Genomic DNA, 24,596 nt, shown 5'->3' with positions numbered 1-24,596 from the left:
CAAGATGTTAAAGATTACTATAAAATAAAGTACTGCAATTAACCAAACCATTTATTATTGCAAAATAGCCTGTCACACAGAGAAGCAAAGACCAGTTCTTCGGAAACAACACACTCAAATAAAAAAGTGGATCTGTTCACACAGAACATAGTTGAATGATGCCTTCATCAAGAAGCCTGGAGTTCCTGAACGAAACCAAGTCAGTGATTTCAAATGGCCTGTGAATTTACAGACAAACACAAACAAGAGTGTATTAACAAAACTGTCTGCTCTGCATCCTTGTGTGGTATCTGGGAAACAAACACAAGAAACTTCTGAGTGAAGCTGGGTTTGGCCCACTCTACCAAAATAAACTACAGAGAAAAGTATCTAAAGGTATAGCAAAATTATAAATAAAATAAACTACAATCATTTCAGTATATGAGTGAAATCTTCACAAAGAGATGGTTCTGTCACTGTCTTCAGTAGTGCCATAGTATCCTTTGGGATATTCCTCAATAGCTGCATTTTACCTGCAAAAATAACAGAAATTATTCATTACTACTCCAAGTAACTAATGATTCTGTTTCAGCGAAAATGTTAATAAAGCAATGAAATCAATAATAGCTGAATCCAATTAAAAAGTTGAAAACATCTGGTGTATGGTGATTAAAAGAAAAACTGTAATAAAATATGCTACATTTCTTCCACTTTTAAATTAGACTAAGAAATAAAAAAGGGTTAAAAGCTGTGTGTTAAAGCATCAACAGATTAAGAAAACCAAGGAGGAAATTCCTCCTAACATGTCCTTGTAACACTCTGCTTAGAATTAAGAATTTAAAGATATTTTTGAAAACTGTAAGAACCTTTATTCAATAACTATATCCACCCAAAAAGGTCTTCTGTCAACCCACAGTTACTTTTGAAGACCCCATTTTAAACAGTGCTAAGGACAAGGTCCTTATCTGGTTGCAAATGTTTACCTAGAGCAGGAAGGTTATTCCCAAACTTATTCCCCCCCAGCCACTTTCAGACATGACATCAAGGTAGCCTATGCTTGGAACTGACATATACAAAAGATTTTAAACAATAAAATACAATAAAATATGGAAAATGCACCTTTTGCTGTGACAGTGGGAGCTGCAATTCCCTGTGCTGTGTTTCGTTGTTAGAGAAGAAAGGCTCACAGTTTTGAATCACATGAAAGTCACTGAGTACATTGTCAACAGAATTATAGACAATGAAAAGGACTTTTAAAAGATTAGGAAGAACCTGTAGAATCCTAGCAACAGTTTAAGTCTGTTACCCAAACAGAAGTGGCCAAATTGTCAACAGTGCAAAAAGGTAGAAGCACACAGTCAATGTTTGTCCTGTACTTGGAAAGCAGACAGATGGTGTATTTATATCTTACCATGATAAGGAAAGACTTGCTCCTTTCCCCACTGTTAATAATAGGAGGGACATTCAACAGTAACTATGTTTTAATACTTAACTCTGAGGAATGATGACAACTTGTACTGAGAAACCCCCAACTGTTGATATTTAACAGGTTTTCAAACCGTGGGAAGAAACCCTGAGAGCCTATGAGCTTGGTATTGATTCCCATTGAGAGTGAAGGAAAGGCTTGTTCAGGAGTTGGCATCATCAATTCCCGTCAACAACATGATCTCACAGGAGGCATAGCTTTTATATAGCCAATACAAACTCCAAAATAATACCTACCCTTTCTGCTGTCAATACAGGCACTACTAGCAGCCTTGGCACAGCAATCTGTAGCACAGCAATAACCATAGAGAGATATTGAGCTAACCCTCCAGGAGCACACCTGAGAACCAGGGAACTCCCTGTCACAGCCACTCTGACATCCACACATGCTACTTGATTTCCAGGAGTAAGATGAAACTTAGAGTGTTTAAAATGAACTCTGATATTTCTACATAATGCTCATCTCTGCAGTAACTTTCTCTACAGCATGCTGTTCTGATTACAATTACTACCCAGGAATAACTCTGATTCAGCCCAAACAAAACTGATTTCCAAGACTGAGCAGAAGACTATCAACTTCTCTTTAAATGGATTCTAGAGTGTTCCCACAGGACTGGGAGACTTAGTATCTAACTCAATTTGGAGGAAAATAGAAATATAAACACTATATGCAATCAGGTGACTGAAAACAGCCCTCATGTATGATCAGAGATCTTGGGAGACAGAGATAGTGAAGCATGCTCATGACAAAGGTATGCACAAAGGTGTCACTACAGATCATGAGACGTCTTTCTACAGCTTTAAACTACCAGCACACTGATGCCTCACCCTAACCAGCTCTTAAAGGAAGGAGAAAAGAGAGGGAGGAAAATCAAATACACATGCAGACAAAGCACCTCTCAAAATCAGGGTCACTGGTTAAGTATTCCAGTGGCATGACAAGCTGACCCCAAACAGCTATGCTCCTGCCAAATTACCTTGTAGGTATTCTGGGAGTTTTCCATACAGAACTGCAACTACCTAAGTGGTTCACTAAGGATTGTGTCCACCCTTGCAGCACAGGAAGAACAGGGCTAGTGCAAGTACAGGTAAGGTTCCAGGGGGCTATAACCAAACTGAGATCTCTCAGAGATGGCATTAGTTACTCAGGCCCCAGTGATCTGTTGATCAATCACAGTAAAAGCTTCCATTTTCAGTTTCACAGCAAAAAGGAATCACAACCTGCTAATTGTTTAGGCAGCCACTAAGCAAAAATCTCTGAACTTTTCACCTTCCTGCAGTGTGCTTGGAAGTCTCAAGATATTTCCAAAAGAATTTAGGCCATCTACATAAAAAGAGAGAGTTGTCTTGACAATGTGGTTGTGAAGAATGGATTCTGCCTTAGAGAAGGTTAAGATTCATGAAAGATTAACTGCAAATTACTCTCTTCAAGAGAATGTCACCACTAATTTTCTTGCTTTTGGACTTTCCTGGATCCACCCCCGCAGTATTCAGTAAATACATTAATGGCTGTCCTCAGGAATTCAGGAAGCAAGGTTATTCCACTTCTGCAAGGGCAATGCTGACTGTCAGAGAAGTGATGGTCAGCTTTCCCTTTTTGGGTTAGAAACTGTGCACTCAGAGATAGGCCTGGACCTCACATAAGTTTGGTGTTAGTATGGTGGTTATGGAAGGGGCTGTACATGTACAGCAGAAAGAACCCAGTGACCATCATTATTCAGACTAGGAACACACCAACTCCACTTCCCAGCCCACTTTGCCTGGTATCTGTGGTGGTGTGATTTTGTGGACAGCAGAGACCACTTTGATGGCAGATGCACACATCCACACATGGACAATGAGATCCTGCTGAACCACAGAGCCACCTGGGGCTGCACCTCCAACTTGAGTGTACTGCCAGATTCAGTAGCAAAGCATACACAGAGATGGAAGACAGAGCTCTGGCTTACATTGTGGCTTACCAGTCAAAGATCCCAGGAGTAAAACCTTCATCATTAAGAGATGAAAACTCAGATGTGCCCTGTATGGATCTCAGAGAAGTGACACAGGTCCCTGAGAAGCAATTATTTTACAGGGTTGAAACTTCTGCATTCATTCTCTGCTCAGTTCCTTCATTTCTGATGGCAAGCAGCCATCTCTTCCCTTCACAGAAGTAGACCTGCTTCCCCTGGTACTTCTAGAAGGGTTGAACAGAACTAGCTTCTCAACAGCAGTGACATGACATGGTGTAACTCTGAAAGAAGAGCCTTATCTGGAAAAATCTGCTGCAATTCTGCTCTATACAAAAAGTCCATAGCTGTCAGGAACACAACTGGAGCAATCCTAACCATCAGTTTGTTTCCTGTAAATGTTTAAGTGGGGAACTTGAGCATCTCTCCTATGAAGAGAGACTGAGAGCCCTGGGGCTATTTAGTCTGGAAAAGAGAAGACTGAGAGGGGATCTCATCAAAGTGTATAAATATCTGAGGGGTGGGTGTCAAGTGGAGGGGGCCAGGCTCTTTTGGGTGGTTCACAGTGATAAGACAAGGAACAATGGGTTCAAACTTGAACATAGAAGATTTCATCTCAACAGGAGGAGAAACTTCTTTCCAGTGAGGGTGACAGAGCCCTGGAACAGGCTGCCCAGGGAGGTTGTGGAGTCTCCTTCTCTGGAGACTTTCCAACCCCACCTGGATGCATTCCTGTGCAGACTCCCTTAAGTGATCCTGCTCTGGCAAGGGGGTTGGACCTGATGATCTCTTGAGGTCCCTTCCAACCTCTGATATACTGTGATATTGTGAAGTGTATCATTGATACACTCACACTGCACCACCAGAAATCAGACTGTCTGCCCTCAGGCATGGCTGCAAGCCTTTCATATGGGAAGGAAATACTTCCAAATGCAGACCTGCTCTCTGGGGCACTGGGCTTCACCCCAGGTATCAAGGGAAGCTTACAACATACTTAAAATCAAATAAGGGTTATTCTGGAATCAGACTGAAGAATTTCTCAGTATTGTACAATAAAACCACCCAACTAATGATTCATTCAGAGTGTGAATTACAGATTTAGTGTTGAGAAACTGGTCTTAACTGCAGCTCATCTCAACAACAGTACCGATTGCTTCAAAAAAATCTACTGCTGTTCACTTTTGATCTCTCAGAACTGAAAATTATATTCTTTCTGTGGCTGGCCAGGGTACAGATCACACAGGAGTGGTCAGAGAGAGCTCCCCAGAGGCCAAGTACACACACAGCTTCTTTCACCAAGTAGAAGATTAAGAGACTGGCCATCACTACCCAACTCTATTACAATACACCATATAGAATCACAGGATCAACCGGGTTGGAAGAGATCTCCAAGATGATGCATCAAGCCCAACCAATCACCCAACCCTATCAACTAGGCCATGGCACTAAGTGCCTCATCCACTCTCTTCTTAAACACCTCCAGGGACACTGACTCCACCACCTCCCTGGGCAGCCCATTCCAATGGCCAATCTCTCTTTCTGTGAAGAATTTCTAAGATCAAGCCTAAACTTCCCCCTGCACAGCTTGAGACTGTGTCCTCTTGTTCTGTCACTGGTTGCCTGGGAGAAGAGACCAATATCCACCTGGCTACAACCTCCCTTCAGGTAGTTGTAGACAGCAATGAGGTCACCCCTGAGCCTCCTCTTCTCCAGGCTAAACACCCCCAGCTCCCTCACAGGGCTGTGCTCCAGACCCCTCCCCAGCTTTGCTGCCCTTCTCTGGACACGTTTCAGCATCTCAACATCTTTCTTAAATTGAGGAGCCCAGAACTGGACACAGTACTCAAGGTGTGACCTAACCAGTGCTGAGTACAGGGCAGAATAAATTCCCTGCTCCTGCTGGCCACACCATTCCTGATCCAGGCCAGGATGTCATTGGCCTTCTTGGCCACCTGGGCACACTGCTGGCTCATGTTCAGCTACTATCAACCAGTACCCCCAGGTCCCTCTCTGCCTGGCTGCTCTCCAGCCACTCTGTCCCCAGCCTGTAGCACTGCATGGGGTTGTTGTGACCCATGTCTAGAACTCAGCACTTAGATGTGTTAAATCTCATTCCATTAAACTCTGCCCATCTGTCCAGCCTGTCAAGGTCCCTCTGCAGAGCCCTCCTATCCTCTAACAGATCAACACCTGCCCCCAGCTTGGTGTCATCTGCAAATTTACTGATGATGGACTCAATCCCCTCATCCAGATCATCAATAAAGATATTGAACAGGATGGGGCCCAGCACTGATCCCTGGGGGACACCACTAGTGACAGGCTGCCAGCTGGATGTGGCACCATTCACCACCACTCTCTGGGCTCGGCCCTCCAGCCAGTTCTTAACCTAGCACAGAGTGCTCCTGTCCAAGCCATGGCATATAGGGCACAGCAAGTGCTTCTGTTTCAGAGTGACCCTGGTGACGTTTTTTTGGCATGAGTTTACTTTGCAGAAGGAACTCATTTGGTTGTGAATTAATGCACTGAGCATTCATACTTCATTTAGTTAAACCTGCTGAGAATGCTTCTGTGATTAACCCAGTCTTATTAAGCTTTCTGAATTGTACAAACTTACTGCCTGCCAAGTATCAATAGCTGGCCCTTGAAAACAAGGCTCTAGAACATGCAGTGATGAAAAGCAGTTTTAACTTGGCTACTTAGTAAATTTAAATAAAATCAAAAACTCATTTATCTACATTCTAGAACAAAAATTCAAGATAAGAGAACTTTAAAAATCCATTAGATTTCAAGTTTCATTACAATTAACTGTATTTCAAACTGTGGAAATAATTGAATACTTACAAATCTTTAGGGGCTTAAGCAGGCACTTGTAAATAATTGTGTACTTTGACAGTTTGACAGTGAAGGCATGGTAGCAGAGCCATTCTGCTGCCCCAGAAGGGAACATGTCAGACACACCTTTGTTACCTAAGACAACCCCTAGAGACAGAACAGGAAAATAACATCACTGAAAATTATGAGCATTAAGAATTATAACCTCTCTTCCTATAAATTCACTCCAAGACTTTTACTAGAAATCTATGTAGTCAATTAAGTCTCCTATGCCAGCTGAGTACTAAAAAACTAACACCTGAAACATTTTAGTATTTTCAGATAACTGAGTCTAAGTTGCCCAGAGAGGTCACAAATGCTCCCTACCTGGAAGTGTTCAAGGCCAGGCTGGAGGAGGCCTTGAGCAACCTCCAAAGTGGAGGATCTCGCTGCCCATGGAACTACAAGATCTTCAAGGTCCCTTCCAACCTAAACCATTCCATAAATCTATGGATTCCTGCATTTACACACACAGAATTACACAATCAACCAGGTTGGAAAAGACCTCCAAGATCATCAAGCCCAACCAATTACCCAATTACTAATCAACATGGACGTTCGCAGTCAGTGGAGCGATCTGTCTGCGTTTTTCACTCTTGATCTTTTACTCAAAGTGACACTATCTGACCACATACTCAAGACAAAATTCCCCAAACCTAACATACCATACCTGCATTTTTTGCTTTCAGGGTAGAATAGCAGCATGATGCAGTGTCAGAGATGATCCTTAGAAAGAAGTCAGGATTGTTTCTAACTTTCTGGTTGAATGGCAGTTGGTGAACACAGGCATGGAACCTGTTCACAAAACCAGTCTGTTTAATTACAAGTAATTTGCAATTTCAAGTGAAACTATGATTACATACCTTAGGCACTTTACAACCTTTAAAAGAACCCAACAGTCTTTGGCTGTATCAACACTGCTGGCATACAACACTCCTCCTATATACGCATGTCCCTGGAGCGTCAGACACATACACATTTGTTTGTAAATTTTCATCCATAAAGACCTTGAAGCCACCTGCCTCAGTAACATAATTCTCTTCTGAAGACAACAACTGTCTTACATGCAAGGAAAGTTAAACTACACATCCTCACCAATTCCATACCACAGATTGTGCAGCCAGAAAACACTCACGTGTGAGTGTGAAAGGTTAAAACAAAGAACCACACACAAAACCACAACAAAAAAATCCCAGCCCCTAGTACAACTTAGCAATTTCAGAAAACAGGCTTCCACATGACATAGTGTTCCAGAGTCCTAGATCTGCACTTTTGTCTATTTGGAAACCAGTTCTATGGAAATTACTTGGATTGTACATTCCCTTACGTTTTGTTTAGGCAGATTTTTAAACTATTTTTCTTTGTTAGCTTTTTTGTGCTTCAGACTCTGGCACTATAACCCTGAATATAGTCAACAGTGACAATGCTGGTTTTTTTAATGACTCAACAATGCATAGACTTGTTTATTAAATTAACTCAGTGTAAGCATAATAATTTCAAGAAGTTATGGAATTTCAAAAATATTTAAAGGATAAACATAATTCAGAAAATCACAGAATCAACCAGGTTGGAAAAGACCTCAGAGATCATCAAGTCCAACCTATTACCTAATACCTAACACCTCCTGACAACTAAACCATGGCTTCAAGTGCCACATCCAAGTTTTTTTTGAACACCTCCAGGGATGGTGACTCCAGCACCTCCCTGGGCAGCACATTCCAATGGCCAATTACTCTTTCTGTGAAGAACTTTCTCCTCACCTCGAGCCTAAAGAACTTCCTCCTCACCTTGAGCCTAATTGCCCCAGTTCATCATGGAGCTCTGTCTGAATTAATCTGACATGCTGCTAGCACAATGGGCAGCTTTTCAAAAGTACTCTCATCTTTGTTGGAATGTTACCATAAAAGCAAACAAAAGTAACTCAGTAATCATGTTCAGTATCAGAAGAAAACCCTAAGTCACTCACAATGCCCAGTGTAAGAGTTTGACACATCAGTGCTGTACTAGACAAGTCCAGTTATACTTCTTGGACACAAGTATGATATAAGGTGATTGTGGACCAAGCTAAACCTAAGAAAGAAACTAAAATGCCCCTCTCTAGGAAGTATGAGCCTACAAAAAGGACAACACATATCTTCATATAATCCTGTACCCTGAATCTAACAATATTATGTAAGAACAGTGTTGAAACAACAACGTGACTTACTACTGACACTCACCACTCCACATTTACACAGCACACTTTTGCTAATGTGTAGCTCCTCCACGTGTCAAGGAGGAGTAATGAAATATTCTGAGCTGCAGCAGAAGACAGTGACCTACCTGCAAGCCTGAAGTAAAAATATCTTGTAAACGTTGAGGAGAACTGTTTGAAGGCTGTTGATCTAGAGCAGAACAGAAACAGAGCTGTAGGAGTGTTTTAGTGTCATGATAGCATTTGTTCAACATCATCAATAAGATGATTTAGGATCTAGAGAAAAAAATATTTCATACTGAACCTCAAATATTTCTACTACATACCTAAATTAACAATACTGTGAAGACTCAGTTCTGGAAGGTGCTGCAACCCCACATTTTAGTTGCTAGCAACCCTTCCAATTACATGGACTACCTCTCAAAATCAACTCAAAGCAGTTTCAATGCTTTGTCACTAATCACAATATTTCCAAACATCCATTTCCATATTCCTACCTGTAAATCAAGAAATAAGCCATGGCATTTCAGTTTGAGGACTGTAATCAATTTGTATTTCATGTTTTTCCCAGCTGTTGTGCTTGAATTGAAGGAAAGACTTGTTCTGATAGAAGTAGAGTTATAACTAGAAAAGGAAAAAAAAAAAGGTAGTTAAACTCCACAGGCTAACAGACTAAATTAAATTCTATAAAGTAAGCCTCACTTAGCTTCACATGTTACAGAGACTGCCTGCTAATCAATGAGCCAGTAGCTAAAAGATGACTATAATCTCAATTTAGAAAGGAACTAGACATGGTGGCATTAAAGCTATTAGCTAAGGAACAACTTCAATACCTCAGGGCTGAGTAATTCACTTACTAAGAAAACTAAGCCAGTAACTCTAAACACCAACTTGTTGTATTTCTAAAAAACGCAGTCTAGCCAGACCATCATTAATGACTCCAATGATAATTTAAGAACAGGTCACTTCTCCCCTACACTACCATTTGAAGAGTACCAGAGGAAGCACCTCTGATGTTGAAAGGACTACTAGTCTCTCCAGTGTATACAGAATTAATCCCAATCTGTAGTTCATGCAGTATTTAAGGCTTCTTTTAGGAATGTACAAAAAACCTGACAATTTCAGAACAATAAATGCGGTTATATGAGATCAGGTACAATACAGTGAATAATGGTGAAAGAAGCTGAACTAAGGTGATCAAATAAACTTTCTCAGAACTATGTAGCCACCACACAGCCTATGACTTTGATTCACTAGCCATCTGTGCCACATTCATTGGTGTTAAACACAGAATCACAAAATGATAGGGGTTGGAAGGGACCTCTGGAGATCATCTAGTCCATCATCTAGTTTGCCCAGAGCAAGTTGCACAGGACTGTGTCCAGGCAGGTTCTTAGTATCTCCAGAGGAGGAGACTTCACAACCTCTCTGTTCAGACCATTCCAGTGCTTTGTCACTTCCAAATCATCCATCTTAACAGTGTGTACATTCCACCAGAATAGAACAAAGTAAACAGCAGGCTACACAGCATAAGAAAATCCTTAGATTACTGTGTAAGAAACACAATTGTAAAGTCTGTTTTGCAGTTAATTCTACTACACAATTCATGAGACACCCTTGTGCCCCTCACACTATGTCACACTATGTACACTCTACTGTGAAGCTGCCACTTGGAGTACACAACTCCATTTACCTGGAGTAATCACAGGAAACCTCAAGTGTCCGTATATCCAGGGATAAACCACACCACAAGATGAAATGATCACCTGGCACCTGTTTGAATTCGGAGCATCCTGGGATACCATCAACAGGAAAATTCACAACTGTCTTTTTGTGGTTTATTGAAAAGCCATACTCAGGAATACCCACTGCTAGAGTCCTGAAACAGACATAAACAGTTAGCCTAACTCCCCCCACAAAAGCAAACAAAAAAACCCCACCAAGGTGCAGGACACGTATGACCTCGCATACAGCAACAGAAACCAAAGAACAAAAGGAATCATGGCCAACACTTTAGGTTAAAGAATGCAGCCAGAAATAAACAGAAATAAAGATATCAGAGGGAGGTAAATAAATCAATTTATGGATACGGAGAAAAGCTTCTACTGCAAAGCAAAGAACTTAAGCCATGAAACATTCTCTCACAAACTCCTGAGGTCAAAATAGCTGAGAAAAGACAGATGGAAAGTTACTCATTTCAAAAGGAAAATCCACACAACAGGAAACTCAGTTTATCTGATGAAAAGTTTTGAACTCTCTCCACAAAGTTTTTGCTAAGGATGTTTGCATTTCCAGAATGCCTGCTGATTAGCCCAGTACCCACTGGATCAGCAGTGTCATCTCATGGACAAGCAGCAGTTTGTCTTACTTGGCAATATATTTATGTGCAGGCTTTATCCTTTTGAAGACTAAGAGGTAGGGTTTTACATTTGGGGAATAACAAATCATAACACTGCCTCCTCAAAATTAACTTCTTGAGTCCTCCATTTCTAATACTGGAGTACAGAGTACGGAATCGCCTGGTTGGAAAAAAACCTTAAGATTATCAAGTCCAGCCATAACCTGGCATACCCCTATGCACAACATCAGAAAAAAATTGTTACTGCTCCATTTATGGCAGGATGCTCATAGATCTGCAAGCAGTTCTGGAAAACTTGCATAGAAAAGGCTACTTGTCTACAGAAAATCAACACAACTACTGCAAAAGTTAATACAGAACCAAGAACTTCAAAGGGCAAGTGGGACACAGTATCTTCAATGCTGCTACAGGTGACATTGTGCTGAAAAGATCTTACAGAGATTAACAGCTTGAGGCATACCCAGATTCTTAGTTTGACTTGGCATTTCCAGAACTGTAAATCTGTACATCCCTAAAAATAAATCTCTAATAAGGAAACAAGGACAAATGAAGTCTTCAAAGTACACTATGCACTGTTTAGTACCATTCATATTTCAATCTGTACTTAATTGCTTTCCCCATCACCTTACAGGTTCACAACAGAGTTACACCTTGAAAAGCATGATGCAACTGACTGCATTGCAGAGCTGCACCTTGAAAAGCATGATTGCAGCTGACTTCCAAAACCTCTCCTGTGGCTGGTGTCAGCCAACCCCACCCCAGTTTTGTATCCTCAGGGATCTTGCTGAGGGTACTCTCAATCCCCTTTATCAACGTCCTGGCTGAAGGGATTGAGAGTGCCCTCAGCAAGTTCCCTGAGGATACAAAACTGGGGGTTGGCTGACACCTGTCAGGCTGTGCAGCATCCAACGTGACCTGGACAGGCTGAGAGCTGGCTGCAGGCAAACCTCAGGAAGTTTAATAAGGACAAGTGCAGGGTCCTGCATCTGGGGAGAAATAACAACAGGCACCAGGACAGGTTAGAGGCTGCCCTGCTGGAAAGCAGCTCCACAGGGAAAGACCTTGGAGTGCTGGTGGACAGCAAGTTCTCCATGGAACAACAATGTGCTCTTGTGGCCAAGAGAGCCAATGGGATCCTGGGATGCATCAAGAAAGGTGTGTCCAGCAGGGCTAGGGAAGTTCTTCTACCTCTCTACTCTGCCCTGCTGAGACCACACCTGCAATCCTGTGTCCAGTTTTGGGCTCCCCAGTTCAAGAGAGACAGAAACTTGCTGGAGAGAGTCCAAGGGAGAGCCACGAGGATGCTTAGGGGACTTGAGCATCTCCCCTCTGAAGAGAGACTGAGAGCCCTGGGGCTGTTTAGTCTAGAGGAGAGAAGGCTGAGAGGGGATCTGATCAATGTCTATCAATATCTGAGGGGTGGGTGTCAAGTGGAGGGGGCCAGGCTCTTTTGAGTGGTTCACAGTGATAAGACAAGGAACAATGGATTCAAATTTGAACATAGAATATTTCACCTCCTCAGGAGGAGAAAGTTCTTTCCAGTGAGGGTGACAGCACTGGAGCAGGCTGCCCAGGGGTGTTGTGGAGTCTCCTTCTCTGGAGACTTTCCAAACCCACCTGGACGCATTCCTGTGCAGACTCCCCTAAGTGATCCTGCTCTGGCAGGGGTTGGACCTGATGATCTCTGGAGGTCCCTTCCAACCTCTGATATACTGTGATACTTTGGATCTTTGAAACTGGCTTTAGCAGCAGCAGAAACCTTTGGATACCAACTGTGCATTCATGTCCACTATAACCAGGAACCTCTTTGGGGGCCTACTTTTAGAAAAAGCAGTTCTGAAGCACTTTTGAAGAATTACTGTTTGAAAACTTCAGAGTGAACTGCATGCTACCACACTATCAGTATCTTCAAATACTCACCCCAGAACATTAATGGCCAGAAAATTCTCAGCAACATTAAACCAGAGAAAAGCTGTATTCTTTCCATGGGAATAGAAAGAAGTAGCACATCTGCCCAGTAAAAACATTTTTAAGAATGCAATTAATCTTAAAAAACTGAGGGAAAAGAGTCTTAAAAGAAAACAGTCAGCTGCTTTGGTTAGTCTCCACTACTCATTGCTGCTGGAAGCTCCATCAAGATCAGCAGCTAGATCTTTAAATTAAACTTCAGGAGGAATCCCCCACCATCTGGGCTGCAAGAGATTGTTAGCTTGCCATCAAGAACGTAGTTACTAGGATTATTCCCAAGCACAGACTACCAGGAAGGGCTCCTAAACAGCCCTTAATTAACCCATAACACAAATATAGCTGTGTGTAAAGATGCAAAATATTACCCAAAAGGTGTTAATGTTTGTTATTCTGAAGACTATGTCTTTAATAACATACCTTAGAAAAGCTTTTGCCTTTGTTAAATGTGGTGTAACCAGCAAAAAGTCATCAATGAGACGTATTAGGACTCTGGAATCAAGAAGAAACCGTTAGATTTTTTTTTTATATGTAATCCTTTTGTCATACTCTTCAGAGCAGCAACATGCCCATTTTAATTCACAAAAAGATAGAGGACAATATAATCTCCAAATTGAGTCTCATGAAGAAATTTTCAGTTCTGCTTCTTTCCCAAAAGTAACTGAAAATAAAAATAAGAAAATAAAGGGGCTGGCTACATGAAACATGACAGGAATTTAGAGCACACAAGCTATTTCACAGCAGCTTCCTGGCTGCAGGGCTTCAGACTTTTTCAAGGGCAAATTTGCAGTATCTTAGTCCAACATGACAAGGAAAGGAGGTGTAATAGCAGGTACACAGGGAGATACCAAATTCTTCATGTGTGCTAACTCTGTATCTTAGTTTACCATGTAATCACTTGTTTGTGAAGCTATTATTTGAATGTAACCGGACTATTGGCTACCACTGTAAAGGCTGGAATTTTCTTCTTCAAAAGAATCCAGGCCCCCATGCCCACACTCTTCTGATAAATCTTGCCTAGCAGGTCATAAGAAGAGGAAGCTCTGGAGATGATGCTGTCCAGCCTCCTCCTCAAAGCAAGAGTACTGCCATCACTATGGTAAGATCAGCTGAACCTTTGCCTAGCTAAGTCAATAACCAGGTTATTTTTTTGACTTAAAGGCCAAATGAAACCATCTAAATAATTCAGGAGACACCTAAGCAACATTCTAAAATCTGCCCTTTATACAAACAGCAGCTCCACTAAAGAGTGCATTCTTCTGAAGCAGTTTTGTAATTTCAGCACGTGCAGGCAGCATCCTTTGAAAGCCAGGGACAGCTATTTAGATTCGTAACATCACAGCATCCTAAAGCCTGTGAGAACTCCAGTACTTGTGTAGGGAAATGTTTAACATTCTGAGATTTTCCAAGACCCAGTGAGGGACACCAGGAAAGATGCACTTACCTGGGCTACTACTCACTTCTTAGCTTCTTTTTTCTTTCTCAGGACAGAATTCACAGCAATGGAGGGAGATGTGTGAACACAAACAAGCTTCAAAGTTCAGCTTATGCCTAAAAACCCTAACCTGGGATTCAACTGGGTATCAGCTCATATGGAGATAAAAGAGATCCCAAAGTTTCTACAGTTATTAAAGAGGAAGAGCTTTTATCAGGCTAGCTTTCTGTTGAGCTCCTAAGAAGCAAGCATGAGAAGGGAAGAAAGAAGATGTATCAAGAGTCCTGCAGAGCTCCAAACAAGAACCAACATGCCTTGTAAAAAAATCTGCAGTAAAGCTGTTAATGTTAAGATGGTGGATTGTGAAGTCCTCAAGCAGAAGCCTAGAGTATCAGAAAGCCTGTAATAAACATCCCATCTTGTCTGAGGACAAAAGATCACGGATGGTGTGGCAATGAGTGTGGGAGAATCACAGATTTCTTATAGATGAAGAGCTTGCCAGACTCTTTGCAAGATCCCCAAATACTGTGCTACTTGTAAGAACAGTAATGGATCTAGGAATACTTCTTTCCAGCACTTGTCTCCCCAGTCTATTGGCAAACAGGGAAATTTCCCCACACTGACACACATGACACTGAAGTTACAGAGATGGTTGTGTGCACCACACTCCCAATGAAGGCTTTGAAATCCTTGAAATTCAGAATTAAACTGCAGAGAAAAATGCCTAACACATACACTGTACATGAAGCATTGCTGTAGCACAGCACAGGACAAAGCATCCCTACCCATCCTGCTGTATTCCAGGGAGCAATTTGTTTTCCATGTCTCCATAGCATAAGTTGCAAAGCAAGGTTGACAAAATGGATCCCTGTGGAATTCCACAGCACTGCAAGTAGTACCTAAGAAAGATTTAAAAAAAATGAAGACATTTAAAAATCAAAACACAGAATAAAAAGACTGCAAGGGCCATTAAACCCTTGGATTTTTCTTTTCAGGTGTAGCATATGTGTTTCAATATGAAACATGCTTGCTGGTTAGCCTCACTGAAGTTTGTTTGTCCTTTCCTCTCAGAATCTAAACATGAGTCCAGAAGTTTAACAAGTGGAAAAAACAGTAAACACGTATTCCTTTCTTATAACAAACTCTAGCAGACAATTCTCACTGAATGAAAGAAACTGCAATGCCTCCTTCTTCCTTCAGCTGCAGTGCCATCCTTCATTTAAGTTTTGTAATTCTTTGTGTTACATCTTGTATGGCTCGGAAACAAGTGTTCTTGTACATGAAATGAAGTGCACTGGACAAATGTTTCAAGCTATATTTTTAATTACTATTGAGGTGTTAAATATTCTTTGTTTATACTTGGACAGCATGATCTGGCCAAGGAAAACTATTTTCTTGGATTTGGGGATTTTTTTGGGGTGTTGGTTCTTTTTTTTTGCTTGATGCTATTATTTTTACAAGAGCAAGAAGCTATTCATTCTAACATACCTCACTTGAATTTGCAAAACCACTACCATGCTTGCATTGGTATTTGCTTTCTAGACAAGGTACATATTTGCTACCTAGAGGCAAAATATAAAATGCCAGATCAGTATCTGTAGCAACACAAGCAGAAATCTGCATCACTACCCTCTGTAACATCTGACACCTAATTTGGAGTTGCCAATAATTTTAATGCCAATTGTTATCACCTTATTCTTATTGTTGCATGCCAAAGGGCAAAGCCATGCAGAAGAGGTTTAATTTTGCACTACAGGGAAATGACTAACCAGGCTTTTCCTGATTGCTTGGATGTTACCTTGCTTTTTGCTCACTACTACGGATTCCAAGATTTAAAAGTATTTTTCTCTTGAATTACATTTGCAGTTTTAAATGAAGGTTACATGTTTACAGAGTAATGCATTCTGTGTACAGCTGACATCATCCAGGTAGGAAAGAGAAATGCTGTTCAATATAAATGTGATTCCAAATTCTTCATGCCTCTATGGAGCTTAAGCTAATAAAGATTTCATGTTAACAAGAAATAAAAGTCTTTAAATGACAGCTATCAAAAAACCCTTCAGCCAGTTAAATGTCCTGCTTAACAAAAAAAAAAACCCAAACAAACAAAATAGCAAACACGACATACAAAGAAAAATTATCTCATTTTTTACCTCCTCTTAATCTTCAGAATAATGTTATGCAACATTTGAAGAAAAAATTCAAACAGGGTGGAACTTGTTTCATTAAAAGTTAAGCTCTAGAAACAGAACAAAACAATATCTGCACTTTAGAAACTAAAATACAGTGATTTAGAAAGTAAAAATACAGTGTAAACTTAAAAAGATACATAGAGACCTTTAGAAAAGTTACGACTGTAATAGTTCAAACCCCCTAAAGTAAGAAAAGAAACCAGACACCTAATCCCAAGATCTGAATATACACAGTAAAAGGCTGCTCACATCAAACAGGTGAATGGTGGTGGTGGGTTTTGTTTGGTTTGTTTTACTTTAGGACAAAGGCAGTTATAATTGGTGTTACATGGGGAAAATAGCCTTATTTTTGGATTATTAAAACGTATGACATCTCACTCTTCTGGCCACATTTTTATCCTGCAAGACAATTTCTCTGTCATGTTCTTTATGCTACCTGAAGTACAGATACCCTCACTTGTCAGTTCTGCTTCAGATCACTTTCTTTGCCACATATTACCAACAACTTCATGCATCATTGTCCACCCAACAGTTATAAAGCTTTTTGTGTTAAAAACTGTGTCATAAACGTAGAGTAGTTTAAATCCCTTTAACAATGACTTCATAAGAACTAAAGCAAAATTACCTCCTCTTTACATAGATCAGGTTTCAGACAAATGTACCTAGCTTTTGATAGAGGTTATGGTTATTTGTACTGAAAGGCTAACATCTTTCAGTCATTCAGCCTGACATGATACTTTCCTCAGAATGTATTTTCTTAAAGCAATGACGAACATACCACAGAAATTGTTTTCAAGTATAAAAATAGTTTTATAAATAGAATGCTGCTGTTCATATAGATACTAGTATCTAGCAATTACCTACACTAGATGTCCACTAGAAAAAAAGAACAAAATAAAACCTACACAAAGAACCATCAGAGCTCCAGAGTGATTTCATTTTCATCCATGTACTCACTAGGCTTTCTGCACTTTGTAGGATTCTGGAATTGTGCACCACCCCCACTGCATATTCTACTCCTATGTTCACAGATACACAAGACCACTTTACTTACATATTAGAAGCATGAATTACTCTGTCGAATATTTCCACCATCAAGTTAAGAATGCAGCCTGTGAGAAACTATCTGTCTGGTCATCTGATGCTCAGGAACCTTGTAGCTGGCTATCATGGAACACCATGATGCCAAGTAATAAAATGCATTAAGAAACTGACTGAGCACACCACCTGCTCCTACACCTTTCTCTGTTATGCTCCTTGCACAGGGACTGAGAACAAATATTTGGAATGAGTACAATTCTTTGCAGTACAACAATCAGAACAACAGAAGGACGTTTCCCTCTTGTAACAGAGTCTGTTGGAGTAAATTTAAAATATATGTATTGTTTAATTGTAATTGAATTCATTGACAGTGAGAAATTTGTTTAAATAAAAAACAGGAGACAGGATCGTGGTTTGTGTTGCATTTTAACTCTTCTAAAGAGTTCCTTCTAACCAACCCTGGGAGGCTAATCATTAAAATTAGCCTTTTCTTTAAAAAAAGGGGAAAAAACACAACAACAACAACAAAAAAACCAACCCCAAACACAAACCAACCAAAACAAAACAAAATCACAAAACAGACAGAAACCCTGCCCACCCAAACACACCAGAAATGTCTCCATTCCATGCAGTTTGCTATTCACAATATCACATCTATTTCCTTAGTTGCTTAGCTTAAAATACATTTAGCTCATTCTTACTTCCTTAAGTTTTAGAGACAGCAAGTGTTGGAAGTCCTTTGTTATTAGATAGTTAATTTCTCCCTTGAGAACTGTTGCAAGAAATAGTGGAATGGGGAAGGGAAAAACAAAACACTGCTTAAAATGAAAGTTTGGGACAACAGTGAGAAAATCTGTGAAAAGCCTAGAAGTACATTTTGTCATATTTCTTTCCTGGTGCACTCCATCCACTGAACATTGAGAGCCTCTTATAAACATCAAAGCAGAGATGAGGAAAATCCTTCCATGGAAGGTGCTGGGTAACTAGAAGAGTAGGGGTATCACCACATAATCTGTACATTTAATTCAAAATCCCAATCTTACACCAGTTCTACAGCTTGCTTTTCAGTTGAGAAGAAGCCTCCCAACACTTACCTGTTCAACAACTATTGCATCTTGCAATGAGTCATTCTCCTGAAGATGAGACAAAAACTGCTCCATGTCTGGCAAAAAATCCATGAAAGTAGAAACCTGTATGTGGAGCATAAAGAAATAAATAACAAAGCACCAGAAAATTTAGCACCAGACTTAGAATCATAGAATCAGTCAGAGTTGGAAGGGACCACAAGGATCATCTAGTTCCAACCCCCCTGCCATGGCCAGGGACACCTCACACTACAGCAGGCTGGCCAGAGCCTCATCCAGCCTGGCTGCAAACACCTCCAGGGATGGGGCCTCAACCACCTCCCTGGACAACCCATTCCAGGCTCTCATCACTCTCATGGGGAAGAACTTCTTCCTCACGTCCAGCCTGAATCTCCCCACTTCCAGCTTTATTCCATTCCCCCTAGTCCTAGTCAGTGAAGGTCGAAGGGAGAGCCTTATTGCATTATTTTAATCCAGCAACTCTGCTACTGTTAAAATCTCCTTCACATATTTCTATTTCCACAATACATTTATCTTTATTCTTACTAACATTAAGTAAAAAAGTGTAAAAAGTATAGAGTAAAAACCTCTCCTCTGGAAAACATCCAACACTTTAAAAGGGTTTGTGAAGTAATTGCCTATTTCAAACTGTTACAAAAGGATAGCTATAAACAAAAATATTCCTTGGACTAAAATAGGTCTACAACAACAAATAGAAATCAGCAAGCCATACATGTCTCTTATAGAACTTCCTGGCTTTTCCACTTGTGGTTATCATAATCACTGCGTAGCGCCGTATGCAGTAGACAGTTCTCTTCTCAGGTTTTAAGATCTGTGAAATCACTTCCACAAGTTTTTTGTGAGGAATGGTATCATAAGCCCTGGACACATCAGTCTGAAATAGAATAAATACCTTCTATTCATCAGTATTAGTGAAAACACTGTGGCAATATGAAAAAAAAAAAAAAAGTATCATTGTAGTATTTAATCAAGTCTCAAGGCAAAAAAGCACACTGGACTGAAATTGCTGCACCTTTCATACCAAATTTGTGACAAAATAAAAACCTCACTGCTTACCTGCAAAATCTCTCCTTGCTCAGTGAATTTTCTCTTTCAAGGGAAAAGCATAATTCTACTATTAATAGAATGTGATCCCATATGCAAACTTGAAACTAACATTAAACCTTCGATCATTCAACTAAAGTTCATTGCTTGTATTTTCAAATGTTTAAAGGGTTTTAAAAACCCTTCCTCTCCAGGAGATCCTGGAGGTGACACTTTAGCCTTTTGCAAAGCAGAGAACCCAGGTGGTTTACCTTTCCTAAACATCAGAGTGCAGTCTTATCTCTGTTTTTACTCATCACAGTCAAAATTCAAAACTTTCTGAAGTAGCAACAATCTTAGCAGAACTACATAACTGACATCATTCTTTGGACTGAAAGACAACGAGACAATCACTGAAACTAATTTCAGGACAGGATGACAACTGACACATGAGAGGGCACAGGAGACAAGCCCCACTATAATATATATATATATGAAAGTGTATCATTTACATACATGTGTATAAATTGCCCTGGTTCAAAGCTATGAATCAAGCTCAAACAGAAGTGTTTCCTGCTAGACATAACTGAAAATCCAGTGTTAAGAAGAAGCTCCCTCAAATAGTGGAATATGAAAAGCATTACTTTTTTTTTTCCAAGTTGGAGAAAAACTTTGTTGGAGAGATACTAGAGTTCAAATGTTTATTTTCAGCAGAAATTACTGAGGATAAAAGAGATATATTTTAAAAAGGTGTTGAATTTATCCAAAGTGTGCATAGCAAGCTTTTCCTGGTATTCCTCTGGGAAAATAAAAAGCATATCTGAATTTATACCTATGTCCTGTTTTCATACCCAAGTAAATTTAAGTGCAAAAAAATTCAGTGCACATGAAAAAGCAGGAGCTGCTACATGGAGAGAAAGAGGGACAGAAAAATATCCAAGCAAAGGAAGTGCTAGTACAGGGACAGTCCCCCTCAGAAACACAACCAACCCCACATCCCCCAAAAAAACCAACTAGAGTCTGTTAGGTACACACAAAATTTTGTTTTGAAGAAAAAAAAAATAACCATACCGTTAGCCCACAGTTTTACAGCTCTAAAAGTGTATCTGCACATGCTGACTTTGAGTAGTTTGAACATGTAATTAAAAAGACACACCTTCACAAAGTAGAAATGAGGGGTTTCCCCATCTGATTCATGAACCTTTGTAACAAACTTCTTCCATGTCCTGTAGATATCATCCTTCCCAAAGGCTGAAGAGCCGATGAAGCTGGTGTTTATAGTCCGTTCATAATTCAACACACTAAACAGATTTTTCAGTTGAGTATTGTAGTGATGCATCTAAAAAAGACAAAAAGAACCACCTTGAAACATGTCTTATGTTTACTGAATTATTTTGCTCAACTGCAGTTTTCAGAAAGCCGGAATAGAGCTGCAATAGCAACTTAGAAGTGGTAAGACAGCTTCAGAAATATGTTTTGGGGTTTGTTATTTTTTTGGTACATTTAAATCCTATGGAAAAAAATAGTTGGGTTTTGGGGTTTGTTTGGTTTGGTTTGGGTTTTTTGGGCTTTTTTTATTTATTTTTCTGTACTTGACTCCTGGAAATCAAGTTAGAATACTTAAGGAGACAAATAAATGGATTCCAGCAAATAAAACTGCCACCAATTAGAAGGTAACACAAGGATGCTTAGGGGACTTGAGCATCTCCCCTGTGAAGAGAGACTGAGAGCCCTGGGGCTGTTTAGTCTGGAGAAGAGAAGACTGAGAGGGGATCTGATCAATGTCTATCAATATCTGAGGGGTGGGTGTCAAGTGGAGGGGGCCAGGCTCTTTTTGGGTGGTTCACAGTGATAAGATAAGGAGCAATGGGTTCAAATTTGAACATAGAATATTTCACCTCCTCAGGAGGAGAAAGTTCTTTCCAGTGAGGGTGACAGAGCACTGGAACAGGCTGTCCAGGGGGGTTGTGGAGTCTCCTTCTCTGGAGACTTTCCAAACCCACCTGGATGCATTCCTGTGTGGTCTACCCTAAATGATCCTGCTCTGGCAGGGGGGTTGGACCTGATGATCACTTGATCTTCCAACCCCTGATCTACTGTGATATTGTGAAATATTATTCATTGTCTCTGATGGAGATTACCACAAAAAGAACGTGAGCCATAGGACTTTAGACTAACTCTGGCTGCATCATCAATTTAGCCTCTGGAGATACTTTATGCCAGTACATCAGCAAAAGGTTTTGCTCTCAGTTTGGGGAATAGTAAAGCACACCAGAGAGACAGTGACATTGTGCAGGCTACTAAGCTCTGTAAACACCTTAAGGAAAAAAGTATTGAGAGACATGAAACAAAAGAATATTGAAAGGGCAAGCCATACTACCAAAGAAAATAAACAAACTGCATGTGTAGCACACTTATGGATCAGTTAAGAGAAATCCTTGGAAATGTAGAACATAAAAGGATTCTTACTCTCAATGGTAGTATTGTTATCACAATACAGACCCACTGACACTCCTATTATGGAAGAATTCCAGGGCATTTATTTTTGCACTGAAAAAAAATAAAGGTTTCAGTGAAAAGCTGACAAAACTAAAGCACACCAAAAATGTTTAGTGTTCTATTGCCACTGCTTCCAAAATGGCTTGATCCAACTTCACTGTTTTACATATGGTAAGTAATTACATTCATTCATTGGCTGATCTTGCAAAAGGTTTTTGACCAGTTTATAAAATGATGATTTCTGAAAATGAAGATGCTTTCCTGAATTACTGCAGTGGTGTCTTTTCTGTTATAGGCCAAGTTCCTAAGAAACACAGTCAAAAGGGTAGAGATGTGGCTCAAAAGTAAACAGAAGCAGCAAGATCAAAGTAATCATCACTAGCAAAATTCCTTCGTTCCTTCTTAATGAGTGTATTTTTTCACAAAAAGCACACCTTCATCTTTTTGCAAAGCTGATAGGTGTTAGCAGGCGAGTCAATAAAAAAAGAAATTGAGACTCATTTCAAACCCAGCTGAACTAGACCTGAGAGACCTGGAGCTGCAATAGTCAGTAGCTCCTCATTTTCACGTTAGAAGGAACTCCCTTGAGTCTCTTAATTCCCCAGACCATGTCTAATCTATGGAGTTAATATATTTGCAAAACCTAAAGATCTGCTGAAATCCCTGCAGAATGCAGTAGAGGACCATAAGCTCTCGGACAAATCAGATCTTTCAGAAACTTGATGCCTCCCAGCACTTTGACCTTCCAATTAAAAATAAAAATAAATATTGGTTTAAAAGAAAAAGAAAGGGAAACGTAAAGCAAATATATATAAAACCTCTGAAAGAAAGCAAAATCTACACAGATTTGAGGATAAATTCACAGAATTGGATTCATTCCACCAAGTATTCTGCATCAAGTTGCCCAAGAAACAGAAGTTGTTTTGTTGGATATTTGAGAGATTACCTCTAGCAATTCATCTGGATACATTTCAACATTGAGCTACAGAAGCTGTCCAAGACCACCCCTACAATTCCAAACTGGCTTCCAAATTCCGAAACCTTCAACATTGTCAGACAGAAAGAACTAGAAGATTATCTTCCTTCTACAATCCCTCTACCCCCTACAATGCTAGGAGGAAAGTAGAGAGCAGAGACATGCTGGGTATGGTACAAGATGTAAAACTTGAACAGAGTGCAGGATAAAAGGCCATCACATAAACAGAGTGGCCATGCAAGTTTTCAGGGAAGGGGGGAAGATAACATCACTTCCATAAGGTTGGAAGCCCTACATTTATAATAATTTTGCACTAGACACTCTTCTCTGTCTCAGTCTACTGAGAAAGAGGCAACACTACTACCACCTTCTCTTTCATGGATTTATGAAAATCATTAGCTGTGCTTTGTGATTACACAGATGAGGTCTGTCTAAACTCTGTAGGCCTTTGTGTGTTATTTGTCACGCTCTCCAACAGGAGTTTATTGCTCCCACTTTTCAGTATATACAGATATTTCTTCTCAGCTCCAGGACAGACAGGTGAGCCTAAAGCAAGTGACCAGCTGCCATGGTTGACTCTAAACCTTGATGTTCTTCAGTTTATGCCAGATCTGTTACAGGAGCAACAGCTCCTTTGAAGTGCTGCAGCTATTTCCACATTAACCATGAGCACACTCTCCAATCTGGCACCCTGATTATCATAGAAAGACTATGAAAAAAGTAACACTTCATGACAGCTTTTAGCTGATGCCTTGTAAATATGGTCTGGGATCACATACTGAGCAGTCTGTACTAAGAAGCCATTGACCTCTCACCCCTTGGAGGTACCCTTTGCACTACATGAGACTCAGCCTTAAGGAAAAACAATTAATACATCAATTCAAGACAGTGAAACTGGATTCCCCACAGTGTCTTGCAGTTAACTGGCCACATTATTCTGTGCTCTGTGTGTTCTGTCTCTATTCCCACACTACAACAATTCCCAGCTTCCTTCCTATTCCCCTACTATGCCTGATCCAGCTTCCTCACCCTTCTTAGATCTTCCTCTGCAACGCACCCAGTTCACTGCTGTGTGGTCCCCAGGGCTGACCTGCCACCACAGCCACCTAGCCAGTCAACAGGCACAATCTGTATTCAGCTAAATACCAACAGGCTGGACATATCCACCCCTCACCCTCTGGAGTGCCAAACAAATATGAGATGTCAGCTCAGAACACTGAGTATTTTTTTTTGAGATTTCCATCCTTCTACTCCCATTGATGGCCAATGCCTAACTACCACTGGATGCCATTAGCAAACCTGAGGAAAATGAATGGAAAGAGAGAAGAAAGAAGACATGATTACTTGATAGGCATTCTGTTAGACTCATTACCTTAAAACAGGCTTGCAAACAGAAGTACGTGATTCTGGAACTGGAGGCTAATGGTAATTAAGCCTAAAACCATCACAACTAGAGGTAGAAGGCTAAGCTGGAACAGGCAGACCCAGCCAGTCATTCTAATTCGAATGTTCCAGTTCATCA

At 40.4% G+C, this 24,596-nt stretch overlaps 1 protein-coding gene across 1 annotated transcript in view; it reads right to left on the bottom strand.

The window, feature by feature from the left end:
* Positions 1–408: 408 nt before the first annotated feature.
* TERT (telomerase reverse transcriptase) overlaps positions 409–24,596 on the bottom strand; it is a 33,200-nt gene continuing 9,012 nt past the window's right edge. Inside the window, exons 5-16 of the mRNA XM_054381617.1 lie at positions 20,756–20,938; positions 19,289–19,450; positions 18,565–18,660; positions 16,391–16,476; positions 15,023–15,136; positions 13,223–13,294; positions 10,172–10,357; positions 8,976–9,102; positions 8,607–8,668; positions 6,955–7,079; positions 6,255–6,392; positions 409–512 (exon numbers count right to left, since the gene is read on the bottom strand). Of these exons, the coding sequence (XP_054237592.1) occupies positions 409–512; positions 6,255–6,392; positions 6,955–7,079; positions 8,607–8,668; positions 8,976–9,102; positions 10,172–10,357; positions 13,223–13,294; positions 15,023–15,136; positions 16,391–16,476; positions 18,565–18,660; positions 19,289–19,450; positions 20,756–20,938 (1,455 nt within the window). The remainder of the gene's footprint in view (positions 513–6,254; positions 6,393–6,954; positions 7,080–8,606; positions 8,669–8,975; positions 9,103–10,171; positions 10,358–13,222; positions 13,295–15,022; positions 15,137–16,390; positions 16,477–18,564; positions 18,661–19,288; positions 19,451–20,755; positions 20,939–24,596) is intronic.

Source organism: Indicator indicator, chromosome 6, assembly GCF_027791375.1.
Source record: "Indicator indicator isolate 239-I01 chromosome 6, UM_Iind_1.1, whole genome shotgun sequence".
Classification (NCBI taxonomy): domain Eukaryota; kingdom Metazoa; phylum Chordata; class Aves; order Piciformes; family Indicatoridae; genus Indicator; species Indicator indicator.
Note: the sequence above shows the minus strand (reverse complement) of the source record. Positions and strands in the feature narration are given on the sequence as shown.